This window comes from Citrus clementina, unplaced genomic scaffold, assembly GCF_000493195.1.
Source record: "Citrus clementina cultivar Clemenules unplaced genomic scaffold, Citrus_clementina_v1.0 scaffold_9, whole genome shotgun sequence".
NCBI classification, from domain to species: Eukaryota; Viridiplantae; Streptophyta; class Magnoliopsida; order Sapindales; family Rutaceae; genus Citrus; species Citrus x clementina.
In genome coordinates, this window is record NW_006261964.1 from 26,410,325 (window position 1) to 26,421,794 (window position 11,470).

The 11,470-nt window shown below is 29.0% G+C and overlaps 1 protein-coding gene across 1 annotated transcript; it reads right to left on the minus strand.

Annotated features, from left to right (window-relative positions):
• Nucleotides 1–1,201: 1,201 nt before the first annotated feature.
• Nucleotides 1,202–3,212, minus strand: LOC18031554. Its single transcript, XM_006421501.2, has 3 exons — nt 2,686–3,212; nt 1,999–2,323; nt 1,202–1,756 (listed from the first exon to the last, which is right to left on the minus strand). Exons 1-3 carry the CDS (start codon nt 3,118–3,120, stop codon nt 1,341–1,343), a joined length of 1,176 nt encoding a protein of 391 aa, XP_006421564.2. The 5' UTR covers nt 3,121–3,212; the 3' UTR covers nt 1,202–1,340.
• Nucleotides 3,213–11,470: the final 8,258 nt, after the last annotated feature.

Below are 11,470 nucleotides of genomic sequence, written 5' to 3' on the forward strand. Positions count from 1 at the left end.
TCCGTAATAACAATAATGTTTATAAGTTTCAAATTAAAATATAATAATTAACATCTCATGAACACAATTATATAACTATATTATAATTTTGCAATGACCAATTATAATACAACAATACATAAATCTAATTCCATAGACCATGGTAATGATTGATAAAAATTAAAATTATAATCTTGGAATAATGATTACAAGAAGTTACGACTAAGAGATATCAATTATAACAGCCTAGTTGAGATGTATAGTTAACCATAATGATGCAAATTACACATAAATTTATTTGAGCTACTAATATTGTACTTGCACTTGAACTCCATTGAATGAAAAAGTAACTTTTAATTTATCATAAAACATATGTCATTCATAATTTTATTTTTTTGTGTGTAAATGTGAAAAACATTTCATTCACAGATGAAAAATGTCTCCTGTGACTAATTCGTGATTTCATAAATGAAATATTACAGTCATAAAAGTTTAGGTCTATCATTTATAAAATCGTGATATTGATAATTTTATTTGTAAAAATCATGATATAATTTATTCATTTAATAAATTATAAACACAAAACAATTGGAATATTTTTTTTCTTGAAACTAAGACTTAAATTAACTTTAAAAAAACCTAAGGTGATATTTGTCAAATCATAACATTTGATGTCTACTTTTCGTTAAAATTATTTTATTATGATATACTTTGGCATGCATACTATTGATGGCCCATGAGTTGCGAGCTAGCCTATCAATAAAGTATGTTTATTTTAGGCCTTTTCATGTGCCATGTTTTACACCATCTCCAATCGTGTCATATTTTTAAGGCATATGTGACTAAAATTCTCAATCCAGCTCAGCCCGCATGTGTGCCGTGCTGTGCGCCTTACCAAAACATGATTGTTCCATGCTGTTCCCACGTGCCAGATGTCGCTTGGCCCGGTGGCCATCTCTAGGTGCTGCCATTCCTTGGGTCAATCAAAGAAAGAACATTGCGCGCTTTCATGCCAGCCGCTTGCAACATTAAATCGGTAATCAGATCATGTAATTACTCTGGAGATCAGTTTGATTGATTAAAGAAGGAAAAATAAGAAGGCAAGGAATCTAATAAATCCAGTACAGAAAGAAATGACACAAAGATTTATGTTGTCCTGCCAATATAGGCCTAATCCATATAAGGAACACACTCAATGGTTTTTTATATTTCCCAGCAAAAAGTTAGGAAAACAAGAAGAATACACCTATTTTCGCTTCGTGAATCCCTAGACCACGTTTGCCTTCAGTGGAAGTTTCTTTTTACATTTTCCAAACAACTTATTTCTACAGAAAGGAAAAGAATCAAATTAAACTCTATCATCAAATTGAACTAGCCTCTAAATCTCCAAGAGTGTTGTTGCTCCAGCAATTTGCTCTTTTCATGGACAGCCAGACAATGAATCGCCAAAGGGATGAAGTGTATTTCCCCCACAAACTCAGCACAGAGATTCCTGAGAGAGAAAGGGCTGCGACTAGGGACCACATCAAAGCCATGCTTGAAATGCTGAATTTCCCGACACTTACACTGAACTTAGGCGTGACCTCATCCACTAACATGACATAAACAACGCATATGCAGATCACAAAAGAAAGGAGGATTGTTCTAAGTTTTAGCCGCCACACAAGTATGATAATTGCAGCCATAGCAGTCATAAACCCAGCCGAATTGAAAATCATCAGGTAGACAACCGTTGGTAACTTACCAGATATAACGTCCTTAGCATCAAATTTTTGACCTGCAAGGCATGCATATATGATTTGCTATGAGAAAGGAAGCAGGCAAACTGCAAGATTACAGCTAATAAAAAAAATTGCCCTTCTGTGAATATAGTACTTTTATAATAAAAGAATCTCTTATCTTAATAAAATAAGAATAAGTTAAAAGATAAAAAAAAAAATGTATAGATTTTAGTGTAATGTATTTTGTCATAAGCATTCCTTTAAGATAAAATTTTCTTCATAAATAAGTTTAATTTACCTTGAGGATGATTTCCTTTGACAAAGCTATTTGGCAAATCACAGGTTGCGGCGAAAAAAGCCGTAGCAATCATTCCTAGGACCATCAGTATCACGTTCTTCGTCTCTATGGGAATCCAGAAGCCACTAGTGGTATCGATGGGGAATTCTGAAACAGGTGCAGTTTGTTTCCGAGCTGCAGCTCTTTCGAGGATCGAGCCAATTTCGTTGGAAACACTATCTTGAGAATTGGCTTTGCATATATCCAAGGCTGTCTGTCCCTGATTGTTCTTGGAATCGATTTGAATTATGTCGCTGGAGGAACCCTCAAGAAGTAGATTCACAATCTGCAATTATTAAACATCATCAATAGGCGGAACTAGGCAGAAGCCTGGGCAGAGTGGGGAAGTAGGATTTTAGTTGAGGGGATCATAATGAAAATACCCAAGACTTACTTACGACATAATAGAAATATTATTTTGTTATGTAAATTATGGGTCCCGCTGGATATGCGCCTACTCCACACAAATTTTTCTCTACATTTGGCTTACCACTTTTTTAACCCACTATCCTTTATGATATTTCTCTTGGCCTTAGCAACTTTCGTTGCTATCAATCTAGTCCTCCAATCCTTTAAAGTCGACCCTAAAAGTTGTGTGATTTGTGTAATTTCGCGAGTGTGAGAGAGCACAGAGCAGGGAGAGCTTACCACGATTAATTTGTTCAATGCAGCAAGATGAAGAAGACTGTTGCCCTCCTTATCTGTCGCATTGAAAAGATGCTCCCGGTTGTGTCTCTTTGTCTCCTCCACCAAGATTTTAAAAGCATCGATTTGAGAACTCTTCACTGCAAGGATAAGAGCTGTCTCGGCATCGGAAGTCAGCTTTGCAAGGGATTCCGAGCATGCTATTTCCCTAAGCATGCCAGTATCGCCATTGACAGCTGCTCTGTGTAGCGGCGTCGTCAACCCGTTGACTTCTACAACACTACCAGTTTGGGGATCAAGCTTTCCGAGGCAGTGAATCATCTCGCCATCCCCTTCCACGGGGGCTCTGTGCATTGATGTGCATCCATTCTGATTCTGGGTGCTGTCCTTTTCCTGGACTTTGTCCTTTTTGGCTAACTCTATCAATTCATTAGACATGATTGAAGCTGAATCTGGGTAATTCTTCTCTCCGGTGTTTTCTTTCTTAAAGTGAGCCGGGGAGGTTATATTTTTGGCTTTCGCCGCCTTTATTTTATTCCCTCTCTATAATTTAACTTATATTTTTTAATTTCTTTATGCTTTTAGTTTTCGTTTTAAGGTATTATTGTAACGTGATTAAATTAAGCTTTTTTTTACTTTTTTTTAAAAGGTGAGCTACTTTGTCACCAGTACCCCATTTGACTACAAAGGGGTATCGGCATAACCCTTCAAATTAATGATATAGCTAAAAACTAAAGGTTCATATTTGAGATTGAGGTTGAAAATAAGCTGTTTATTTCATAATCTGTGATAAAAATTGTTAGCCTAAAGGGCTACACATAATGTAATTTTGATGGTAACAAACATGTGTATTAAGTGATTTAATAAATATTGTATTTCACATTTTCACTAGTTTTTGAAGGGTAATATTTATGCAAGTGAATCAAGTGAAATCAAGCTCAAGACATTCAACGGACAACGACGAAATTAAGAATAAAGTTTAGAGCTCAACGGACAAATTATTGCGATAAAATTCTTGTAAAGCCGGTATGATTTAATTGATGCATGATTTAGCATTTGAGAAGCTCAAGAGATTAATTTAATTAATTACTTTTCACAAACTAAAAGGTTTTATTGTTATAAGGTAGAGTATTTTGTGGATTTGAGTAATTTGGACTTAAATGAAAAGTTTTGCAATCTTTGATTTTAATAAGTATTATTTTGAATTTCGGAGTTGGACCTTTTTGAAAAAAATTTCAAATGCTTTGGGTCATACTATAATTTATGAACATTTTAGACTAAAGTGAAAGGTTTTGAGAACTTTGAAAAATATGGGTATTATGTTAAAATTATGAAAAGGACCTCTTTAAAAAATAATAATATAGTTGGGGTCATATCATAATTTCAAAAAGTTTTGAAATGATAATTATTATTTAGAAATTATGAAATTGGACCTATTTGTAAAGTTTTATAACGTTTTGAGCCATAGTATAATTTTAGTGAACATTGTTACTATAGTAAATTCAAAAACAACGGTAATATCACTGTTCTGAGCAGCTAACTGGATAAATCAAGCGGCTAACCGTTTGGTTGCGGGAATTTGTCTATAACAGATAGTTTTTGGGCTTTAACTATAAAAACTCAACTCCAATTTCATTTTAATAACTAATGCAAGCATAAATAAGATCATTTAATATATGTTGAGCTTCCAAATAACAAATTATCATAGATTGAATCATTGTTGTGCTATTATTTGCATATCCACTTTTAAAGAGAGTTTTTGTTGTAATTTTCATTTCTTATCAAATTGTGAATGTACAAGTGTGAGAAACACTTGAGGTGAAGAGATTGGGGAGATAATCTCTTGATTGCAAAGGTTCATTGACACTTTGGAAGTCAATTGTAAGAATTTGAAACCTTGGAAGGCTTGGATAGTAAAATCTTCGAGCTTGGTTGGCTTGGAGGCGTGGATGTAGGCGAGGATTGCCGAACCACGTAAAAATTCGTGTGTTTGTTTTTCTCTTCCCTTACTCTTTTATTATTATGCTTGTTTGAATTTATTGGTTTCTATTCCATTAAGCCATTAGATTGATTTATTGTGCGAATTGTATTGCATAAGTTTTAAAATCTCAATTCACCCCCCCTCTTGGGTTGCATAACTTGCATTTCAAAAACAGCGTTTGATAAATTTTATAAAATCTACTTATTTCATAATTTTCTCGATTTTGGTAGTAACTTTTAAAATCAGGTAGGGAGTTGCTTATTATAACCAACTTATTAAATAAGCTGCCACATCTTTTTGAAGTTACTATTATAATCTTAATTACTATTTAAGCAAAAATAATTATATCATATTTTTCCATACACTCTAATACATAAACCATTAGATCTCATATTATCAGCACAATCAAATTACTCCTACAACTACTATATATTCTCTCTAGTATTAAAGTTTTGACATAGTAAGTTCATATTTTTTTATATTGTACTTGTATTTTTTATAAGAAAATTAAAAAGACTTGCATATAATTATGTAATTTTATTTTGAACTATGAACAATTTCACATGAAAATTTACCGTAACTTTTTAAAATCAATTCTAACCATGACTTTTTAACATTTAATATATTTATATTTTTTCTATAGTCAAGATCTTTACTGCAACAAGTTTAATATGAAAATAATGCATATTACTTTTTTATTTTATCTAGATTATATATTAGTATGAAGTTTTAACATATTTTATGTAACAAATTATTAAGTTTTTTTTCACTTAATATAATTTTATATGTTTTAAAAAGAAAAGGACACGTCTAAACATTATTAAACAGACTTAAAAAAATAAAAGGTAATTTAAACTTATGTCTATTTTAATTATTATATGATAAAATAACAAGTTTGTAATAAAATTTACTAAACGTATATACACTACTTTTCAAACTTATAACAACCGCAACAACACAGTTTACCAAACACCAAACTACTTTTTTAATTAGTTGCTTATTGTATCCGCACAGTAGAAGCAACTTATTCAATCAGCAATTGTAATCCCAAACTAACCCTAAATTGATAAGGACAAAATTTATGACGGCATAAAAGAAAAATAAGAAAAAAGTACAAAACATCAAAATTTTATATTTCAAGCGCCCATGCACAATAATAAGTATTTTTGTGATTTTTAAAATAAATTTTGAACCTGAAATTTTTTTAATACATTCTCCCCCATTGCTTTGCGCCGACGATTTGGTTGTGCGGATCAGTGACTTACAAAATCACATCATTTTAAATATGTAATTAGTTCTATATAGAGAAAACTATAATTTAACTGAATTAGAAAGAAAATGACTTTTGCGATTTTTGGCTTGTCTTTTAATGGCTCTGCCATTACCTCAAATTTGTTACAGAGAAGATGGAAAGGATGCTAGAATGTAACAAAATTTCGGAGATAGGCACATGGATGTTTATTCCCCATGAAGCGGAAGAGAAATTAAAAAATTGTTAAAATATTGAACTAATTTAGAGGATTTTTTTTCCCATGAAAAGGTTATTTTATATAATATTAGTATATGATAATACTTACTTCATGATTTATGAAAATGTATCACATTTTCTTCCGATCTGAAAACGATCGGAAATTAGAAAAAGGAAGTTCCTCCCGCCCAGGAAAATTTCTATGAAGCTAACAAGGTGACATTTCCTTCAGGCTTAAGCACACGTTAGAGAAAGATTGGAATTCGGAAATTCAAAAAAGGAAGCTTCCCTTCGGCAATATTGATGGGATGAACGGGTACGTGTATGGGAATGCTTTCTACATCACCTCGGTAATTACTCACATTTTTAAATAAATAATATTTTTTTTCCTAGTAATATATTATTTGACTCAAAAAAAATAATACTGAATAAAAAATAAAAAGAAGTAAGGCTGGCCTGGTCCAAGCAAAGATTTATTGAATATAAAAAATAGATCAGTCAATGGTTCATTTGCTTATTGTTTGAAAACGTTTCTTTTTTAAGCTTTGGTAACACGTTTATAATATGGGTCCGTCTACAGTTAATGTAACTTACATGTGCCCTGCCAAATTTCATTCTATTCCCTATACTTTATATTATTTATAACGTATTTATAACTTATTTATAAGTATCATAAACTTTTAGATTATAAAATTTCGTTTAATCCCTTACACTCTATTTTATTTCATTAAAACTCCTAGAGTGCCAATTCACCCCTATAATTTTAAATTCTCAAAACAAACTCCATTTAATTAAAAAATATAATTATTATTAAATGAATTATAATTATAATCATGATAATTATTTTATTATAATTATAATTTTTAAATAGATTATTATTATTATTAACGAATAAAAAAATATTATAATTAATTAATCTATTAACAATAATTAATAATAATTTTTTCGTTAAATTGTTAATAATAATTAATTTTTGAATAATAATAACATTAAAAATAATTAAAATACAAAATAATAATTTTGATAAAAATTAATTAAGGATTTTATATTAATTTGTTATAATTTAACTCATTCTAATTTTAATTCTAAGACAAAGTAAACATATAAATGGTAATATAAGTCATTCTAATTACGATTCCTGTAATTCAAGTAAATAAATTATTATGATTCTGATTTCTTATTTTGATTCTAACTCATTATGTTTCTAGCTGATTTCGATTCATTTTTAGTGAATAAAATTGTAAACCACGCTATATTCAATTAGATCACTCTATATTATTTACAATTTATTCATAAGTATTATTAATTTTATAGTGCATTCACTAAAATAGAATCGAAATTAGCTGGAAATATAATGAGTTAGAATAGGAATAATTAGAATAAAAAATAGGAATTGAAATTATAATAATCTATTTACTTGAACTGCCGAAATCGTAATTAGAATTAGTTGTATTACCATTTATGTTTATTTTGTCTTAGAATAAAAATAAGAGTGAGTTAAATTGTAACAAATTACTATAAAATCCTTAATTAATTTTTATCATAATTATTATTATTAACAATTTAATGAAAAAATTATTATTATATTTATAATAAAATAATAATAATTATTATTATAATTCATTTAGTAGTAATTATATTTTTTAATTAAATGGCGGTTATTTTAGGAATTTAAAATTATAGGGGGCGAATTGAAACTTAAAGGGATTTCAATAAAATACAACAGAGTATAAGGAGTTAAACAAAATTTTACAATCCAAAAAGTTTTATAATACTTATAAATAAATTATAAAAAATATAGAATATAGGAGGCTTAATGAAATTGGGCAGGGCAGCTGTAAGTCACATCAACTTAGGCGGGCCCTTATAATATTCATCACTTTATTATTTAGTAATTGTTACATCATTTTTCTGTCACCGAGTCAGCATTAAGATCAACATGTCATGGACGACAGTTGACTGTTTTTCACCATTTTTCTAGGCTTCTAGCCAACTAGTGCTTCAATGTCGATAATGTATCCGTCATATAAGAATGTTTAATGTTTGCCTAAGTTATTTGAAAGTGAGTGTCAGGGCGATGGAGCCAAGTGATCCAATAGATGAATTATTTAATGAATACACAATTATCAATCAACCGACATTTTTGGTGATTAACATGAACAATGGCTACGGTAATCTATGTGTTATACTTTTTGCAATGATTGATTAAAAATAATATAATAATAAATTATCAAAATATCAATTTTTTAAGCTACATATTACACTATTTTCTCATGCTTAAAGCTTTTCACTGGAAGAGTCAAAGACTGCATCCTCTTTTTCGTATGCTGCTGATATTAGGTTACTCATTAATTCTATAAAACTAATCACTATAATATTTGATTGGAATTTATCTAATCTTCTTTAGCTTCCCTGGAGGTAAATTCTTGAAAGGTATGTCATCCTTACACGTTTAACTGCACAAGACAACCAGCAAGTTATCACAAATTCATATTTTTTACTTTAAAATTTATTTCTTATTTAGAATGGAGGTTAAAACGCTATAAGTAACTTGTTTAATAACTTTTGACAAAAATAATATTTGATAAATTTTCAAAAAACTGTGTATTTCATAATTTTTTTCATTTTCATTGTAGTTTTTAAAAGTAAGATGTTGTCTTTTTATAGGTAGTTTATTATTAAATAAGTCAAAACATACACCTTTTATAATTTTATTACAATTTTAATATTTTAACGAAAAGAAAATTTTATCTTATTTTTTTCATAAAATCTAGTATACAAATAAAAGCTTTTTAAACTTATGTCTATTTTTATCATTAAATAATAAAAACAACATTTATGTAATAAAGTTTGCGAAATATATGTGCTCTTTTTTCAAACTCACAGTGACCACAACAACATAATTTACTAAACACCAAACTACTTTCTAAATTATTAACTTATTTCATCCATACCATCTGCAAACTTACAAAATAGCCCTAAATCAACATATCTACAGCACAATTTACACAGTTGAGTGATGACCACTAGGGATCCACCTATTTCGAGAGAAAAAAATGGTTTCATGGTTTGGACTTTTGAGCTCGCGGACAATTAGGAAAATTTATCACCCTGCAATTTTGGATAATGATTTAAGAAAAAAAAAACTGAAAATTTATCCAAAATTTTGTGTTTTGTAGATTTTGAGATTTTATTTTTAAAAATAAAATAAATTAAAATTTATAAAAAGACAAACAAAAGGTTGCTTTGGAGTCTTACAGAAAAAAAAAAATACTTGGTGAGGATTCTAATACATCTTGAAGAAGTCATAAGAAAATCCATTTTCATGTTTTGAAGCTAATGGGGTACTAAAATGAAAGGAAAACAATAATTCTATGTTTACTATGTATAGATACTTAGTTGAGATATTCACTGATGTGTCACTAATTATTTAATATCATATGTATGATGTTAATTAATTTTATTATTAATAAATAACCTATTTTTATAACCCAATTAATAGATGATAGATAAAATGTCGTATCATTAACTATTTCAATTCAGTGTTTAAAGTGAATAAACATAATATTACTCATAGGAAAACAATAATTCTATGTTTACTACGTATGGATACTTAGTTGAGATATTCACTGATGTGTCACAGTTATTTAATACCATATGTATGATGTTAATTGATTTTATTATTAATTAATAACCTATTTTTTATAACCCAATTAATAGATGATACATAAATACCGTATCATTAACTATTTCAATTCAGTATTTAAAGTGAATAAACATAACATTATTCATAGGAAAATAACTAATAAAAACTTACAAATCCCAATGCGAGAAAATGAGATTATTATTTTTCCTTAATATTGGAAATAGACAGTCTTATAAATAGCCTTCAAAATCCGCAACATATCTGAATCTTTTTTTTTTTTTAAAAAGAAAATTACTTTTCTCCGATCAATAATATAGTGTCATAATCAAACTCGTATTTATCCTTTGGGAGATTGTTATGTTACATAAGATGTAACATATATGATTATGTAGCAGTCGTTGGATGAAAATCTAACAGTTGTGAAAATATAAGATAATAAAATCATGTTATTTCCACAACCGTTGAATGTAAATTTAACGGCTACTACATAATCATGTAACATACACGATTATGTAACATAACAAAAACTTATCTTTTGTGGTAACTTGCCTTATGTTCAATTCCGCGATCACGTTGGCCCTTGGGGCCCTTTGTATCAAAAACCATCGTTATAAGAAATTAAGAAGTCTTCATGGACATTTTCTTTGAAAAAAAGAAAAAAAGAAAAAAGAAACTTTGTAAAATTTTCTCATTTTCTATAATTCTTTTTTAATCAGAATTCGTGTCTCTGGAGAAAAAATTTTCTGTTCGTACTCTATAACCTGCTCATGTGACATGTCTATAAGCATGGTAATGAGGCTACCATCATTATAGGAAGACTTCATAGAGTTTTTCTTTAACAAAGAAAAAGAAAGAAAATTTCGTAGAAATTTCCCTTTTTTATTTTTTTTTTAAATCAAAATTTGTTTCTTTGGAGAAAAAAATTTATGTTCATACTCTATAACCTGCTCATGTGACATGTCTATAAACATGGTAATGACGCTACCATCATTATAGGAAGACTTCATAGAGATTTTCTTTGAAAAAGAAAAAGAAAGAAAATTTCGTAGAAATTTCTCTTTTTTAATTTTTTTTAATCAAAATTCGTTTCTTTGGAGAAAAGTTTTTATGTTCATACTATATGTATACCCTGCTCATGTGGACATAGGTATGGTGAGGGGGCCACCATCATTATAGGAAGACTTCGTAGAAATTTTCTTTAACAAAGAAAAAGAAAAAGAAAGAAACTTCCTAGAAATTTTTCTTTTTCTGCGTTAATTTTTTTAATCAAAATTTGTGTTTTTTGAGAAAAAATTTTACGTTCATACTATATAGCCTGCTCATGTAAAGGGGGTTGGTGGTAACCTTTCCGCATGCCCCCACCATATTATCATTTACTATTTTCTTTTATAGTAAAAAAATATACATCATTTTAGTAATATAATAGTTAAAACTACTAAAAAAAACAGAAGAAGATCGTATTCAAATTATTTAATTTAAAAAAAGTCATCAACGTATTAGAACAATTTTGTTTTGGATAACTAATACTTAATTAGAATAAAAATAAAGAAAAATGCTAATGAGAGAGAAAGATGAAAGAAAAATGAGAGAAAATGCATTGAAAAGGAAGAGAGAGTGGGCTGGGTAGAGAGAGAGAGCAAACTTCTCTTATCTTTCTCTCATGTTTCTCTCTCTTTAGCATTATTGAGAAATA